The sequence below is a fragment of the Carcharodon carcharias genome, chromosome 12 (genome assembly GCF_017639515.1).
Source record: "Carcharodon carcharias isolate sCarCar2 chromosome 12, sCarCar2.pri, whole genome shotgun sequence".
NCBI lineage: Eukaryota > Metazoa > Chordata > Chondrichthyes > Lamniformes > Lamnidae > Carcharodon > Carcharodon carcharias.
This window is the reverse complement of record NC_054478.1, coordinates 132,480,693-132,499,366: the sequence shown is the minus strand read 5'-3', so window position 1 is coordinate 132,499,366 and position 18,674 is coordinate 132,480,693. Positions and strand designations below refer to the sequence as shown.

At 46.3% G+C, this 18,674-nt stretch overlaps 1 protein-coding gene across 1 annotated transcript in view; it reads left to right on the top strand.

Annotated features, from left to right (window-relative positions):
* Positions 1-18,674, top strand: part of col6a1 (collagen, type VI, alpha 1) — a 99,572-nt gene that overhangs the window by 22,124 nt on the left and 58,774 nt on the right. Inside the window, exons 12-20 of the mRNA XM_041200627.1 lie at positions 957-983; positions 1,118-1,162; positions 2,638-2,691; positions 8,255-8,317; positions 10,816-10,878; positions 11,751-11,804; positions 14,876-14,911; positions 16,294-16,356; positions 17,435-17,497. Of these exons, the coding sequence (XP_041056561.1) occupies positions 957-983; positions 1,118-1,162; positions 2,638-2,691; positions 8,255-8,317; positions 10,816-10,878; positions 11,751-11,804; positions 14,876-14,911; positions 16,294-16,356; positions 17,435-17,497 (468 nt within the window). The remainder of the gene's footprint in view (positions 1-956; positions 984-1,117; positions 1,163-2,637; positions 2,692-8,254; positions 8,318-10,815; positions 10,879-11,750; positions 11,805-14,875; positions 14,912-16,293; positions 16,357-17,434; positions 17,498-18,674) is intronic.

The window sequence follows — 18,674 nt, the reverse complement described above, 5'->3', positions numbered from 1 at the left end:
GACGCCATCACACACTGTCTTACTCTTGTTCTGGTTGGGCACGTGCCCGCGCAAGGAGAGGAATTTTGCCCTGAGCGAATACATGAACAGGAATCGCTTGCAGATTAATGGGGAAAGAGTAGGGAAGTGGGACTAATTAGGTAGCTCTTTTAAAGAGCCAAATGGCCTCCTATTGTTCAGTGAGATTTTTACATTCTAATTTATTCAAATCAGCTCATTTCTTCCCTATACATTGACCAAAGCCTCAAGCCTCAATGGTTTGCTCTGGTTCTCTGAGTTACAGTCAGCCTAAGTGCTGCAGTCAGGGAGGTTGATGACTCCATGGGGCTGCCCAGCAGCCACCCAGTGCCTGTTCCATCCACTTGTACATTAAAATTGCTATCGGGCTCTAATATATATCACGTCACAAGTGGCTGTTAGGCAGCTATTCTTTGCCCAGCCTACTAGGGACTCTGGCACCACTGCCATCTTTGATAAAGTAAAGGGGGGATGGTAAAGAGGCATTGCCATTTCCAGGTCCTTACTGCCCCATTCATTCTGGGCAGAGACACTAAATCCGGGCCCCACATTCACCATTCCTCCCTTTGGAATTGTATGCTGGCTTGCAATTCATCTCAGGCAGATAGAGGGAGGGGAGATTCACAATGACCTGAAGGGTGGGGTGTCTTGTATTGGTATGGGAGGGGGGCATTCAGATTCACCCGGGAAGGGAGCATTTGTTATCACCAGGGAGGAGGTAAATCCAGTATCACCAGGGGACGGGCGGGGGGAATCCAGTAAACCCAGGAGTGAGCAACCCAGGATCACCAGGAGAGGGAGGAGGGGCAATGCAGTATGACCAGGGGAGGAGGACTGGCTATAACACAGTGTTATGTTCACCATGTACGGTTATGAAATAAAATGACAAAATAAAGTACAGAGGATGTACTTGCTAAACTGTGCCTTTCCTTTTTCAGGGTGACAGAGGACACAAAGGATTCAAGGTTAGAGCGAGTTGAATCATTTCAGGATCTTAAATGATGTTGTTGTCCTATCAATGCAAAGCATTTAAAAGACTCCCTTCCTGTTCCTCCCTGCACTAACTGATATCTCATCCTGTTCTCTCTGATGATTTTAGGGTGCAAAGGGCTTCCCTGGCAGAGATGGTAAAGATGGCCTGAAGGTAAGAGAGTTGGACTACCGCCGGGTTGAATGTAGCTTGAAAGATCTCTCGTTCTAGGAAAAGCACAGAGTGTCGTCAGGCACAGCCAGCATTCAGACTGCTGGTCGAATCAAAGGGGAGGAGGCCGAGTGGGGAACTCTGCGCTTGCGCACAAGGAAAAGCTCCCTGAGGCACAGAGCTGCCTCAGGGAGATGAAGATATAAAAAATTGAAAATAAAGCATTTTAAGATGTTAAAAAAACATGTCCCTGCTCATGTGACTCTGTCAGATAAGCAGGGACATGTTAGAAATTAGTATGAAAGTTTTTTTTAAAAGACAGATCGAAACTTCATCCCGCTGGTGGATGAGGCTTTGCCTTTTCGCCTGCTCGCCAACCATAAGGCTGGACAGGAAGCAAAAAATTGAATTGAATTACATTGTTAATGGCCTCAATAGGCCTGTTAATTGTTGGTGGGCGCGCTGCCGACTCCTGTGTGTGCCCGCCGACTGAAATATTACCTGAGTGCGTGATGACGGCGGGATGCTTGCCTGATGTCATCATGCGTCATTTTAAGTTCATTTTGGGTTGGGCGTGCAACCACCCATCGAGCTAAAAATTCTGGCCCATGAGTGGAGAGAGAATTTCAGCCTAACTCGGGCAACGTACCCACGGGTTTGAGTGGAAAATTGCTCTTACCCCTGCCTAATTTTACCATCCATTGACTTCAGTCTATTTTCCAATGGGTTAAGATCATGCTCAGTGTGTAAGCCGTGTAGCTCCATGCGACCCCCATCTCTTGCACTGTCCCTGTGCAAAATACTACGTTGCATAAATTAAATAGTGAAGGTTGGTCAGTTGTTGGCACTCTTGCATTGGATTCGGAAAGTTGTGGATTCAGAAAGTTGTGGGTCCTGTGCCACATTCCAGGGCTGAAGCAAATTCAGCTGCCACCGACTGAGTGTTCCATTGGAGGAGACACTATCCTTTAGTACGAGATATTACACAGAGGTCTTGTCGGCTAGCTCAGGCAAGCATTAGGGAGTCCTGTGGCTCTTCTCAAAAATTAACAAGAACTTTTCCTGATAACACCAGCAGAAAATGTAACTACCCGTACAACTCACTGCTCTTCTGGTATCCTGTGGTGTGCTGTGCAATGCATGAAATTGGGTCAAGTAGCGGTTATGTTACTGGGTTAGAAATCCAGAGACTTGGACTAATGATCCAGCGGAGTGAAAGTTTCAGTCCTACTGTTGTGGCTCGGGGATTTGAATTCATCATTAAAATCTGAATTTCTTAATGAGCTGCTATTAGTAAAAGTCATCATGAAACTCTTCAATTGTCATTAAAACTTGACGGGTTCACTAACTGCCTCCAAGGTGGCCTAACAAGTCATTACCACCTTCACAGGGCAATAAGGAATTGGCAATGGGCATTAAATTGTTACATTATTATGACAAAGAATTGAATCTATTTTATGCTTTTTTTCTTTCATCAGGGTGAGCCTGGGTATGCTGGTCTACCAGGCTGCATTGGATCTCCAGGATCTCCTGTGAGTATTGAGGCCTGCTTCTTTTGTTTGTGAAGGGGAGCCAATAGAATAGTAATATTGTCGCTGGACTAGTGTTCCAGAGACCCGGCTTAATGCTCTGGGGACCCGGGTTCAAATCCTGTCACGGTGGAATTTGAATTCAATAAAAATCGGGAATTAAAAGCCATGAAATGTCGATTGTTGTAAAAACCCATCTGGTAATGCCTCTTAATGTAGGGAAGGAAATCTGCTGTCCTTACCTGGTCTGGCTGACATGTGACTCCAGACCCACAGCAATATGGTTGCCTCTTAAATGGCTTTCAGTTGTATCAAAAAAGGAATGAAACATGATGGACCACCCAGCATCAACCTAGGCACCAGAAACGACAGTGGCAAACTCAGCCCTGTCGACCCTGCAAAGTTCTCCTTACTAACATCTGGGGGCTAATGAGTCACAGACTCATCAAGCAACAACCCGACACACTCATCCATGGAATCATACCTTACAGATAACGTCCCAGACACCATCATCTCCATCACTGGGTACGTCCGGTCCCACCATCAGGACAGGCCCAGCAGAGGTGGAGGCACAATGGTATACGGTCAGGGGGAAGTTGCCCTGGGTGTCCTCACCATTGACTTCTCGTGGCATCAGGTCAAACATGGGCAAGGAAACCTCCTGCTGATAACCATGTACCGCCCTTCCTCAGCTGATGAATCAGTGCTCTCAATGCTGAACACTACATGGAGGAAGCACCGAGGGCAGCAAGGGTGCAGAATGTATTCTGGGTCGGGGACATCAATGTCCATCACCAAGAATGGCTCAGTAGCACCACTACTAAGTGAGGTGGCTGAGTCCTAAAGGACATAACTGCTAGACTGAGTCTGCAGCAGGTGATGAGGGAATCAACAAGAGGGAAAAACATACTTGACCTCATCCTCAACAACCTGCCTGCCACAGATGCATCTGTCCATGACTATATTGTCGTTGTGGAGACAAAGTCCATGGATACTCTCCATTGTGTTGTGTGGTACTACCACTGTGCTAAATGGAATAGATTTTGAACAGATTTAGCAACTTAAGACTGGGCGTTCATGAGGCGCTGTGGGCCATCAGCAGCAGAATTGTACTCGAACATAATCTGTAACCTCATAGCCCAGCATATCCCCCACTCTACCATTACTATCATGCCAAGGGATCAGTCCTGGTTCAATGAAGAGTGCAGGAGGGCATGCCAGGAGCAGCACCAGGCATATCTAAGAATGGTGTCAACCTGGTGAAGCTATAACACAGGATGACTTGCGCGCCAAACAGCAGAAGCAGCAATTGATAGACAGAGCTAAGTGATCCCGCAACCAACAGATCAGATCTAAGCTCTGCAGTCCTGCTACATCCAGTCATGAATGGTGGTGGACAATTAATCAACTCACTGGAGGAGTTGGCTCCACAAATATCCCCATCCTCAATGATGGAGGAGCCCAGCACATCAGTGCAAAAGATAAAGCTGAAGCATTTGCTACAATCTTCAGCCAGAAGTGCCGAGTGGATGATCCATATCTGCCTCTGGAGATCCCCAGCATTACAGATGCCAGTCTTTAGCCAATTCGATTCACTCCATGCCAAGAAATGGCTGAAGGCACTGGATACTCCAACGACTATGGGCCCTGACAATATTATGGCAATAATACTGAAGACTAGTGCTCCAGAACTTGCCATGCCCCTAGCCAAGGTGTTCCAGTACAGCTACAACACCGTCTATGTGGAAAATTGCCCAGGTATGTCCTGTAATTAAAAAGCAGGACAAATCCAACCCGGCCAATTACCACCCCATCCGTCTACTCTCGATCATCAGTAAAGTAATGGAAGGGGTCATCAACAGTTCTACCAAGCGGCACTTGCTTAGCAATAACCTGCTCACTGACGCTCAGTTTGGGTTCCACCAGGGCCACTCAGCTCCTGACCTCATTACAGCCTTGGTTCAAACATGGACAAAAGAGCTGAATTCCCGAGGTGAGGTGAGACTGATTGCCCTTGACATCAAGGCCGCATTTGACTGAGTGTGGCATCAAGGAGCCCTAGCAAAACTGGAGTCAATAGGAATCGGGGAAAACTCTCCGCTGTTTGGAGTCATACCTAGCTGAAAGAAAGAAGATTGTGGTGGCTGGAGGTCAGTCATCTCAGCTCCAGGAGATCACTACAGGAGTTCCTCAGGGTAGTGTCCTCGGCCCAACCATCTTCAGCTGCTTCATCAATGACCTTCCTTCCATCATAAGGTCAGAAGTGGGGATGTTCGCTGATGATGTTTGCTGATGATTTTGCAATGTTCACCATTCATGAATCTCCAGATATGGAAGCAATCTATGTTCAAATGCAGGAAGATCTGGACAATATCCAGGCTTGGGCTGGCAAGTGGCAAGTAACATTTGTGCCACACAAGTGCCAGGCAATGACCATCTCCATTAAGAGAGATCTAACCATCACCCCTTGACATTCAATGGCATTACCATCATTGAATCCCCCACTATCAACATCCTGGGAGTTATCATTGACCAGAAACTGAATTGGACTAGCCATATAAATACTGTGGCTACAGAGAAGGTCAGAGTCTTGGAATTGTGTGACAAGTAGCTCAACTCCTGACTCCCCAAAGCTTGTCCAGCATCTTCAAGGCACAAGTCAGGAGTCTGATGTAATAATCCCTACTTGCCTGGATCAGTGCTGCTCCCACAACATTCAAGAAGCTTGACACTGTCCAGGACAAAGCAGCCCGCTTAATTGGCACCATACCCACAAACATTCATTCCCTCCACCACCAACGCACAGTAGCAGCAATGTGTCCCATCGACAAGATACACTGCAGAAACTCACCAAGGCTCCTCAGACAACACCTTCCATAGTCACTACCATCTAAAGGACAAGGGCAGCAGATAGATGGGAACACCACCACCTGGAAGTTCCCCTCCAAGTCGTTCACTATCCTGACTTGGAATCACCATTCCTTCACTGTCGCTGGGTCAAAATCTTGGAACTCCCTCCCTAACAGCACTGTGGGTGTACCTACACTATATGGATTGCAGCAGTTCAAGAAGGCAGCTCACCACCACCTTCTCAAGGGTAACTAGGAACGGGCAATAAACGCTGGCCCAGCCAGCAAAGCCCACATCCTGTGAATGAATTTTTTAAAAATTCCCAATATTTGGTAAATGGTTGTTGATCCATGTCACAATGCCATTTTTCCCTGATTGAAATATTCGTTTGTGAATTGGAAAGTAGCACCTGCACTATAGTTGTAGTCTAAGCCTGTGAGTGAAGGCCTGAAATGTATGGTATGTGGCCTGGACCTATTTTTGACATCTAGGTACTGGACAAACATATGGCCCCTGAAAGGGGTGCCATGCCTGTACTTGTGGAATGACAATTGGCCTGAACTCATAATCCGGAGATTGCAGACAGGTTTATACCCCAAAATGGGGGTGATTAGGGATCCTGGGTGGGCAGGAAAATCCATAATGCTGGCTGGCATGCTAGTTTGCCAGTTCCTTCCCACCCCAGGCAATTTTCATGGAGGAAAGGTGGGATTGGCAGGGCTAACTGCCTCAGGTAGTCAGTTAAGCAGCAAAAATGGCACATTAAGGCCTAGAGGCCAACTGGAATTTTTCAGTCAGCCTGTGGGACTTCCAAGGCATTCGAGACTAGGCCAGCTGCCAGGAGGCGGTGGCCTCATGGTGGCCGACCGAGATGTCAGCACTGCAGGCTGGCTTTGAGGGCCTCCTTCCTTGGCCTCAGCTGCTGTCCCTCCAAGATAGTGTCCCTGTTCCTGAGATCATTTTTAAACCTAATACTTCTAACGTGCAGAGAAGGTGCCTCAAAATGGAGGTCCCTCCACCTGACCATCGCTTTCTCTTTTAGCTGAATTACAGGCTTCATCTCTGACCAAGTTTGGTTGGATGTTGAGCCTAAACTTCTGGCCATTAATTGACCAATTCGGGAAAATCGCTGTCAGGCTTTTGTTTCCCACACAGTGCAGGGTTGTGCCCCATATTTGACCTCAACATTGGGGTCCCAACTCAATCGGCGAAAGTGTGCCCTCTGAGTCCAAATCCATCTTGGCAGTTTGAGAATAAAAAGCTGGTACCAACAATTGACTCTTATCTGCCCTCTGCAGTGGCCTAAGCAGAAACTCAGATGTATCAAACCTCTACCAGTGGTTCAAGAAGGCACCTACCACCACCTTCTCAGGTGTGGGTAATAAATGCTGGCCTTGTCAACCATGGCCCATGGATGATTAAGGGAAAAAACAGCTCCCTGCAAATGTAGGAAGTTTGAAGAAACAGCTGAGCTAATGTGGGTTGAGGGTGCTGTTTAGGGTTCAAAGATAAAACTCGGCATTGGCTACGAAGATTAGAACTGCTAACAGTAGGAAGTTTTTAAAATATGATTTTGGAAAGGAGTTGTCCCCAAGCCTTAAACCATGTAACGCAACTTCAGTGAAGTGTCTAATCCTAAGTCTCTGTTGTCCAGCCACACTGCCTGTGTTGCATAATAGGAATTTTTAAAGCTTCAGTCTATCTCCCTCCATCACTGCATGGGCACATAGCCCCGTATTGACATTTACAATGTCTTCATTGATGGCAAACATTTCCATCACAAAACAATCATTTAACACACTCCATTTGGACGCTGAGATTTGCTGAAGGCTTGATAAGGATTAGCCTCATCATTTGTCATATTTCTCCATATTCATTAATGCCCTTAGGCCCTGTCAAATATACTTTAGCTTCTGGAGAAACCTATATCCATTGAATATAGAACATTAACCAGAGCTCATTGAACTTGCACCAACTGTCCATAGAGAAGGTACATCCTCCTCTGGTGGACTTGGGGGGGTGGGGGGTGCCACTTGGATGAATCCCTAGGACCATCTTGAAGCTCAAGGTTCATATCATCAATTAGAAACATCTGAGAGCTCTTGAACCTGCAGTTGGGAGGAAGCTTGGATATATGGCAAGCACCCACTACTAGATATTTAGAGTTGCCCACCATCCAGGGTTTTCCTCATGTCTTCAGGAATTAAAGATTAATCTTCCACTGTGGGAAATATCATAGGGGTGTGTGGACACTAACTAATATTATAGGGGTATGTTAAAATTCATGGGGATTTATTTTTCTTTCGTTTATTAATGGTAAAAATATTGGAGATAATGAAAAAAGACAGCCTGGCCAACAGTCAAGAAACATCCCATTGGCTAACCACTTTTGATTGGCTGGGAAGATAGTGCATCATGAGGATGGATGCACCAGGTGACCAATGATGGGTGTATGAGGAGGAGGGGGGGGGGGGGTGGGCAGGGCATTTGGGGGTGAAAAGTCATGTGATGAGACATCCGGGTATAAGGAGTTTACAACCCTACTTGATATATGGCTGGAGTACCTCAGTAGTATTGTTACAATGTTTCCTATGTCCTCTATCAGATGTCCTGTTTCCAGCTAGCCTAAACATTGGAACGTGGTTCTGGGCTTTCAGTCATTTAAAAGCAAGAGAGGAATTCACTACAAAGCTTTTTGAAATCTTTTCCCTCATAGGGTCCACCAGGACTACAAGGCCTTAAAGGAGATCCAGGTCCATTTGGAAATAAAGGACAAAAGGTATGACTTTTTATATGCGGGGATTTTTTGCTGAGGTAAAACAATTAAGGTGGCTCCACCAAACAATCCTCAAATAATGTCACAGCTGCATAATATCTGGCCTCACCTGGCTGTGAACCTCTTTAAGTTTGAGTTTTATCAGTTTGATGCAACAATGAAGAAAAAAATGAAAGATGCCAGGTGATGTATAGTCATGGGTACATTATTACTCTTCCACCGATTTGGCTTGTGCATTGAGAAGTTGGCAGCATGATATCAGGCTCATGTCCCCACGTGCTGCTGGGATGTGCTGAGTGATGAGGGATTCACTGCAGGGTGGTTGGCTGGCTGGCACCCTTCCTGCTTGGCACCGGCCTGCTCCAGGGGCTGGGTTTATAAGTTCACAGCAGAGTCTTGGAAAATGTTTTGTGATATCCAAACATTTAAAAAACTGCATCGACGGAGAACCAGACCAATGTGTTTGCCTGGAAGCAATTTGTACCCATGGATAGCCATAATCTAATACAGATCTTGTTGCCTGTATATCTGCAATGTCTTTAGTAAACCACCATTAATTAGAGGACACGATCAGTGCAGGGATTGATCCAATGGCCATTATGTTATTGCCGACATGGTCTAACCAACTGAACTTACCAGTTACCCCACAACTAACTGGTCAACGCAGAGCTTACTGGCCAACTCCAAGCTAAAATTAGTTGTCCGTTGAGTTAACCGGTTACTCATGAGCTAATCAGTTATCTCTGGACTAACTGGTCACCCTTCAACTATCCGGTCATCCCTCATGATCAGCTAGGTTTACAGAAGTGAGATATGCCATTTTATTTTGTAAACTTGTCTTTAAAATGAGAACCTCAAAGCAGGAGTTTAAACCAAGCGTAAAAGTTAAATGATTTGTACAACTACTTGTTATGCTGGGAAATGGGGGTGGTGGAAGAAAAAATTAAGGAGAAATACATCTAGCCACTGCTTTGGCTATTAAAAGTTCCTGTTGATGAGGGCAGCTATGGATGATCCTTCCCTCTGCTAGTCTTTGCAGCTCTTTTGTTAGGCTTTTGACGCTGCTTAAAGGTTGGCAGTGATTTGGCAGCTGCTGCTGAGCTAAGCCAACATCAGCAAGGTGTTACTGCTCCTGACTGGAAAATCTGCCCGTGTGAACAATGGGGAGGATTGGGGGGATGCGCGTGGGTGCATGGGGGTGGGAAAGGATGGTTGTTGGGCTATGCTAATTCTTTGAGCCAAATAGCTCATTGATGTATGAACAAACCCAGCTGAGTGAGATACAGGAGGGATGCTGCTGGTACTTTGGGAGAGGTAGGCCAGAGTGAATCAGCACTGAGGGCTGGGAGAAAATCAGAGGGAGGAAAAGGCATCGATTGTAAGCCATTTTCACCATCAAGCTGTCTCAAAGGTACCTTCACAAGGATGGGATCATCTTTGAACAGTTGACTGTTACTATAAAAAAAGCAGTTATTATTGTGGGTTAACTCCTTCCTACTCCATCCGACCTTCACAGTACTGCACTGTAAATGCTCTGTAGTTCTTAAATTAGTCTCGACGGGATCTTCCAAGACCAAAGGAAATGAAAAGGGGTGTCTTAATTCTCGCTTGAGTTACCCCAAGAACACCACTGAGCCTCATCTGTATTTTCAGTGAGTGTGGAGAACTGTTGTAAGAAAGGTCTTTTTACGCCCTTCAAAAAAAGTAATAAAAACAATAAAGTCAACCTGATATTCCAGCTCCCCAGGGCTGAGGCCATTGTGTGCAATATCACAGCATTGCTGCCACGGTCCTAATTAATGCAACCCGTGAACCCCCTAACCTAGCCTCCCCAGTCACATTGTTTCCCGTTACGCCATTATCACCTCCACCCAACAGAGAGAGGTTCAATGGAAGTGACTTCATTTGGCGTATAGAGGAATGAAAATACTCTGAGAATGAGGGTGCAAAGGCAGAGACTGGGTGTGGTGGGGGTGTGTTGGTGGTGTGAGGTTTCTAAATGTAGTACAAATCCCAAGTTGGATAGACATTATAATGTAGCAAGGTCTAATTTGACATGATAACCTTCTGTTTACATCACACTGGTCTTAGTTCAGGCCTTTGGATACTTTCTATAAACATAGGAATAAGACAAGAAAAGACCCGCTGGTCCATGGATGGCTTGTGTATCACAGTCTGAAACCATACATGTTGATCTCCTGCATGAGGTGAAGAACGCTATTAAAAATCCAAGACCAATTCAGGGAAATAAAATAAAACCTCTCCTACTTCCTGAATGAATAACATGAATAGGTACTTACCTCCTGTTTGAGATGATCTCCACCCCAGACGACACAGGTTTATCTCTCTTGAAGGAATTCCGAGAATGTGTTTGTTGCACAGGCCGACAGCATGTGTGAAGCAAACCTGTTTTGCATATATGCTAAACTTGTGAAAAATAAGTCAAAATATACACAAACATTTGTCTTATGGAATAACTGGGTGTTTGATTCTTTACCCAGGGTGAATCCGGCTTAGATGGAGAACCAGGACGACCTGGACCTGTTGGGAGACCGGGAGATAAGGTTTGTCCTTACTTTAATTAGAGTGGTTGATGACTCAAATCAGCGATCCAAGATCTTTCAAATCCATCCCAGGTGTTTGGCATCAAAGTTAAGTTGTGTTGTTTCAGCAATGAGTTTATGCAGTGCCAACCCAAGGCCAGTGCATTTGCTTTGTTTGGTCACTTTGAATACAGTGCCCATGGCACAAAAGTGCCCCAATGTAAGGTTAATTGATAATAAAGAAAGCAGGAGCTGGCTGGTGTGGGAACTGCACCTTGTCACTGGTTTGGGAAGAGTTGCTCCTTTGGGGTTGTGCCATGGACGTGTAGATGAGGCAGTGTAGATAATAGCTTTAAACTGTATTTGCCTCTGCTACATACCTGTGGGGCTGAATGCTGGCGCTCAGTGCCTGCAATGGGGAAATGTTATTCCCCCATAAACCGACCTTGTCCAGTGCACAATTCGCCCAGAAAAATCAGATGGCTCTTTCCCGTCTGTTTAGTAATCAGTTTGCTTTTAATAAGGTGGCATTAACAGCATGAGGATTAATCATCGTTCATCTCATGTCACTGTGTTGAATGGCCAGTACTGAGGGGGTTAAAGCTGAGGCTCTTGTCCACCCAGCAGTTTGTGTAGCATGCCAAAAACTGCAGGATATTAGAGCTCAGGCCAGGAGGGAATAAAAAGATTGATTGATTAACGAGGAAGAGCATGTAGCCCTGGCCTCTATGACATTGTCATTTATCACCTACAAAAACTCATGATTTTACTACTGGGCCCTTGAGGAATCTTTGTCAACACATTTGTATTGTTGCTAAGTTATTGACTAGAGATGTTCTTGTGTTAAACAGTTGCAAACACTCAGATATGGCATTTACATTTTATGTGAATAGGGAAATCCTGGTCCCAGAGGAAGTAACGGAGATCCCGGGGAGAGAGGTGATGATGTAAGTAACTTTCTCCATTACCTGTTTCTTTTCAGCTCATTGAACAGCAATGGATAGGAGAATTCTAGCTCAGTGTGGCCTTATCTTGGTGTTTCACATTGCTGCACAGTGCTACAGGGCTAGAACCACTTTAACTTATGATATATAATTGTACTGACCACCCTTGCTCAAGCTTGGGCACTAGAGGTTGCTGGCATCTGTGGAACCCTATCCATGGATACGGAAACAAGAGTCAGTACTCTCAGGAGGGAGGGAGAGAAATTGGAAACAAATCTGTCACCATGGCAAGCATTGAGGACTGGTAGTTGTGCTGGCACAGTTTTGGCCTACCATACAACTGGCATGGCTGGAATAAGGGGTAAAAATGTGAAAAACCCACGGGCAGAATTTTCTCGTTGGTGTGCGGGGGGAGGGGGGGGTGGGGGGGGCACATGTCCGCGCATTAAGTGACATGCAGTGACATCAGGCGAGTGTCCCAAAGTCACCGCGCACCATCGCGATATTTCGTTGGGCGGGCGCGCGATGATGTCCAACTTGCGCCCACCATTAATTAATGGGCCACTTCAGGCCCTTGGCTCACCAATCAACACTGAATTTTCGGCATCCATGCAATCTTCGGGTCGGCACACGGGCGCAACATTTGTATGAACCTCATCCATGGGCGGGGTAAGAGGGTTCACTGGGGTCGCGAGTGTGCGCAGTCAATTATTGATTTTTTAAAATGTTTTTGAAACTTGCCTGTGTGACCTGCAATACTTCAAAACGTATACCTGCTGCTTTTTCTGGACTCTTAACATTCAAGTCAGCAGTCTGCAGTGAGGAATCTTTTCTGGGCCTGCAGGTTTCAGGAAGCCTTCCCTTAGCCTGGGAATGGGAGCTGAACTGTTCACTGGAGGCAGTTCCTCTGAGGAGGAAGGGAGGGCTAGAAGTGGGAGGAGGCCAGGAGGGCACATTCAGCCTCGAGAGGAGCCTTTGGGAAGAGAGGCGCAGGGCCAAGAGGTAGCCCGAGGCGGAAGGAGCCGCAGAAGATGCCACTATCCTGCTGTCAGGGTACACAGGCGGAGAAGCAGCTACCTCAATATGTCTGAGGTGCAGGCCCCTCAGGTGTGAGAGGGGCCTCTGCTGCTCCTCCTCCCGGCCCTGCTCCGATGATGCTGAAAGGAAGAACCAGGACATTGTCTCCATGTTAACTGATCCAATGTCAATGTGCATCCCTGTTCCCCGCATCATTATGCGCTCATCCTTCCTTAGCCAATGGTCAAGCCATGTTGCAAAATAAAATCAATTAACGTTCATCACTGCTATGGCTGTTGGGAGAACAATGCTGACCTTGCTGCTGGGCATAAATACCTGGCCATGGTACCCCAGCCTCACCAACACCAGTGGACCTGGGCGCATGGCGCCACTCCAGATCCAGCGCCTCCTGTTGTAAGCGGCTAAGAATGGCGATCTGCACCTGGCCACCGCCAGTCCTCGCACGCTCTGCCACGTTATGAGCATTCTTCTCCTGAAAATGAGAGGCGTGCGTTGAATAATCCAAATTGTACATGGGCTCTCTCTGCGCACGGCCCACCCCAGCCAGAGTGGGATATATCAGGGCTCCAGTGCCTCCTCACCCCGCTGCTGCCGAACACTCACACAAAGATGCTAGGCCTGCTCCCCACCACCAATCCCTTTGGCCACACGCTGCCTACATCACATAAGGCACAACACGGTATATCCTTCCGTAGCAAGGAGGCGCAAGCACGTGGAGCGCAGAGAGCAGCAGATTGTTCATTGCCATGCCACCTTGAAGCTCCCCTCCCAGCATGTCATCACCCTGACTTGGACACGTCCTGGAGTTCAAACACAGTGCCTAGGTGCAGCTCCTCCAGGTTGCCCCTAAACCAGTCATGTGCGACTTAGTGTATGTAACACATGCTGCGGGGGCAAAGCACATCTCCTCACCACCCTCTCAGGCTGACCTAGGCAGGGCAATATCTGCTGGCCCAGACAGCAAAGAACAAATGCCATCAATGATTCAATGCAGTCACTACACTCAGACTTGGGTGGGCAGGGGGTGGTACAGCAGGGGGGGTAAGCTAACCTGCTGGATTAAATGGCCAATGTCACCCTGCTAGAGCGCAACAAGTCGTTGAAGTGCTTGCGACACTAGACCCAGGCGTGCTGCACCACATCGCGGGAGGTCGCCACCTCCTCCCAGGCATGTTTCATCATGTTGGGGGGGGGGGGCCTCCTCCTCCTGTCCTGGGGAACCAGCACCTCCTGCCGCGCTGTCACCCTCTCGAGTCGGGCAACAAGGTAGTCATCTGAGAAATGAGGGGCACCCTGGCCCCCCGCACTACCCTCCGGCCGGGCCCGCCCCCCAGAAGCCCTCTGGTGAGCCCTTCCACTTGACATTGTGAGCATCCTTGCAAAGGCTGCCAGCGCTTCAGCTGAACAGGCCGCCGGGGCCGACGTTAGACCCAGCGGACAATGCACTCCCGCCACCACCTGCCCACCCTGCTATCCTCAGGAGTCATGCATTATGCTGGGTGGGCCTTACTTGGCCCACCTGTGTAAAATGGCACAGACTCGATCATGGGTGGCAATTGGGCCCACCCCCCCAATCAGAAAATTCAGCCCCATGTGTGCTGTTTTTCGTTGGGGAGAGCCTTTGACCTAATGATAACATTTCTACCTCTTTATGTTAGAATGACCCTGCTGCGGATATCCCCACTCTGGCCCCGATGACTCTGAATGTTGGGTTGACGTCCAGGCGTGATAATTACGTCCAATGAGTAAATTGTGAGGACAATGGGAATTGTATAGGACTAACTGACCTATTGGCTGGTGTACAGATGTTGACAGCCATGGAAGGGGTATTCACGGAGTGGCCTGTCAGACTGTTATTCAGCCTGTGAGTGCTTCCTGCTGTTCTTCAAGGGAAGAGTCTGTGATAAGAACAGCAACCTTCACTGGGCCATGGATGATGGCCCTAGTGTTCCCTCATGCATGAGAAAGTAAGTTTTTCCTTCCAAGTTCTTGTCTTGTATGATTTGTTTTGATAAATGTTTGTTTTTTCTGCACAGGGACCTCCAGGAAATGACGGAGAAGGTGGTGAGCAGGTAATTGAGATGGTTTTACATGCATAGCCAGGAGCCTTTTGACCAAGGGATCAAATCAATCAATTCCTGTTGTATCTGAGTTACACAACAGAGAGAACCACACAAATATTGCTATATATTTCACTTCTCATATGCAAAGGTGATTTATTTTTCTTTGTACATCAAGTCCCTCACATAATTCAATGCCAAATTTTGCACGTCTTCTGTGTATGTGTAGCTTGTATTAGTCAGCAGAGACTCTCTGGAAGCCCCTTAATCAGCAGTAGGAACTATCTACTTTCTTCTGAGGAGATGAATGAAAATCCGAAGGAAATGTATTTATTACACACAACCTAAGGAGTTTAATTTCCTCTGGGATAACATTGGTTAGTGTGTTTGCATAAATGATAGGAAACAACTGTTTTAAAATACTGCAGAAGTGAATCCCTCAGTGTGCATTTGCTAGATCCCTTAGTGTGCTGTTTGACACAGGCTTCAGTGTGTTCATTTAATGGATTAATGGCCATGTTTTTAAAAGTAGCTTAGAAGAATTTAAGTGTTTCTATAGGAAAAGATTTATACATATAAACTCCATTTGGAAAAAGGATCCTCTCCAATAATGTTTGGCTGTACAATTACTTTCTGATCCACCTGTTTAAACACAATGAGGCATAAAACTGGATGGTAACTAAGGCCAGAAAATGGATATTTCCCATTAGCTCTGCTGGGACCCCACCCCATTTGCGGTGGCTAGTTAGACTTCAGCAGTGGGGGTGTGGAATGGGCAAGAGTCAGGGTAGCTCCCTCACACACCCCTCCTATGTCATGGTTGGGATGGGGGGTGGTGGGAGGCATATCTGAGTGACCTCCCTAGCTACCCCACAAATTCCGTCCCATTCGCCACCCCCCCCACCCCCGCATCCCGCCACCACCACCACCGCCACCCCCCCCCCACCCCGCCTTAACGTTCATCAGTGAATTCAATGCCAGCTGAGAATTGGAACTCATGAAGGAACTTGTAAAGGTCCCAAGTGGACGGTGATTAATTCCTGAAGGGATTTCCTGGGAAAGGTTGAAGAATAAAGATGAGGGAGGGCACCTCAAATCTTGCAATGCCCGGTAGGATGGTAAAGCCCAATTGAGACCTGCTTTCTGCCGAGCTAAAGATCCTGGTGTCTTAGTGGCTAAAGGACCATGCCTATACCCTAGATTCCCCTAGGGTATAACCTATGGCAAATGCTCCAGCTGGGCTTCATGTGTCCTGCACCTGTTTAGCAATGAGGTAGGATGGGGGATGGTAGGAATACACCATGCTGATGCTCCTTGCATTATTGTAACTAACACACATCTGTACAACTCCAGATGTTTGCCTGAATAATATTATAACTTCTCCTATTCTCAAGGGTCCTCCCGGTGAATCAGGACTGCCAGGACCTCCAGGTCTAAGAGGAGTTAGGGGACCTAAGGTAAGATTCAAAAGCAATGGAAAGAATTGATGGTAAAGAATGCAAGAACAGGAGAAGGCCATTCAGCCCCTCAAACCTTTCCTGCCATTCAATTAAATCACGAATGACGTGTGCCTTAACTCCATTTACCTAACTTGACGCTATAACCCTATCCTTACCCAACAAAGATCTATCAATCTCAGTTTTGAAATTTTCAATTGACCCCCGCATCATCCACCCAGACCCAACAGCTTTTGGTGGGGAGAGAGAGTTCCAGACTTCCACTCCCTTTTGTGTGAAAAGTTCTTCTTGATATCACCCCAGAATGGTCTAGCTCTGATTTTAATGCCATTGCCTCCTTGTTCTGGACTTCCCCACCAGAATTTCTCTCTGTTTATGCAATCAACTCCTATAATCATCTCAGACACCTCAAATAGGTCATCCCATAATCATCTAGACTCTATGAGCCCACTAAAGTGGATAACTGATCAAATGGAGTTCACATTCTGGTGGTCTCTATCACAAGGAACAATTCTGCCTGTCTCTGAAGACTTGTACAATCAATGGTTATGCAGTTACTGAAAGAATGCCTGGTGACTGATGCCACATCCTGTCCTTTGGGAATGGGCCTGTCTTGGATGAGTCAGGGATAATGTGAATCTTTTCCATCATACCACACCTTTTGTATCATGTCAGAAGGACTGAAAGATAGTGGAGAAGAGAGCTGATAAAATGACTGCCTGATCAGCATTGATTTTTGTTTTTTCTTTTGTCTTTCATGGGATCTGGGCATCGCTGGCAAAGCCACATTTGTTGCCCATCCCTAATTACCATTGAACTGAGTGGCTTGCTAGGCCATTGCAGAGGGCAGTTAAGAGTCAACCACATTGCTGTGGGTCTGGAGTCACATGTAGGCCAGACCGGGTAAGGGTGCCAGATTTCCTTCCCTAAAAGACAATAGTGAACCAGATGGGTTTTTACAACAATCGATGAGAGTTTACATGGTCACCATTACTGAGACTAGCTTTATATTCAGGTGTATTAACTGAATTTAAGTTGCAGCAAAGTCACATGTATTTCTTATTACTTTGCTCCATAGGGAGATGTTGGTCCTGATGGTCAACCAGGACATGAAGGTCCTCCTGGAATTAGTGGCGAGCCGGTAAATATATTCTTAACTGATACCTCTTGACCAAAATAGAAGAGTAATTGGGAGGAAGCTCCACTCATTCATCAGTGGATCTCAGCCCATTGATTGTTACTTATTAATTAACACAATGGTTCTCTCCTGGTGTAAACATGTGATGAGAAAAATGAAGTGTGTACACTGCCACTGTTCGTAAGTTCCTCTCAAACTGTGCCCATGAGTGAATCCCTCCTATTTATACAATGTTGGGCAGAAAGTGAAACTTGATAAAGGCTTGTTAAAAGTCTGCAATACACGTGTTCAAGCTTTTTTGCTATGAAACAGATGTTGATTTGCCTCACTCTGGAAACGCTGTGAAGATGCCAATATTTCTGCTTTGCCGAATGTAGCTTTGATTCAAGATGATATTTCTGATGTCTCAGCTGTATCAGATATCATGCAGGTTACCAACCTGCTGTTGTTTCTGACTCTACCCCCTATCTCCTTGCCTCGTTGACACATGCAAGGTTTCTCAATGGGATATATGCCTTTCTCTATAAGGACTTTTAACAGGAGTTTGTGCGGTTGAGGAAATGCACTCAGGCCAAGACTCTCTGATTATTTTAATTTATTGGAATAGTTTTTCGTCCATATTTAATTAAAGTTAGGTCTTTGATAGGGCAATCTTCTTTCTTTTATTGTTATAAATTTACATATTATTTTAACAAATGAATAATGTAGCCAAAACAAATTTCTGTATGGACAATAATGACATGAATTGAATTGAATCTGTGACAGACCTGAGAAGAGAACATAGAAATAGGTGGAGGCCATTCAGCCCCTTGACCTGGTTCCCTCATTTCATTAGAGTATGGCTAATCTGTATCTCAACTTCATTTATCTGCCTTTGGTCAATAGTCCTTATACATTTACCCAACACAAATCTATTAATCTCAGTCTGGAAAGTTCCAGTCAATCCACAGGCCCCAACAGCTTTACTGGGGAGAGAGTTCCAGATTTCCACTACACTTTGTGTTAAGAAGTGTTTCCTGGTTTGCCTTCTGAACAGCCTGGCTCTAATTTTCAGATTATGTCCCCTTGCTCTGGGCTCCCCCACCAGAGTAAATCGTTCCCATCAACCATTAGCTTTAAATGCCTTGTACTCCTCAATCAGATAACCCCTCAATCTTCTAAACCCCATGGCCTACAAGCC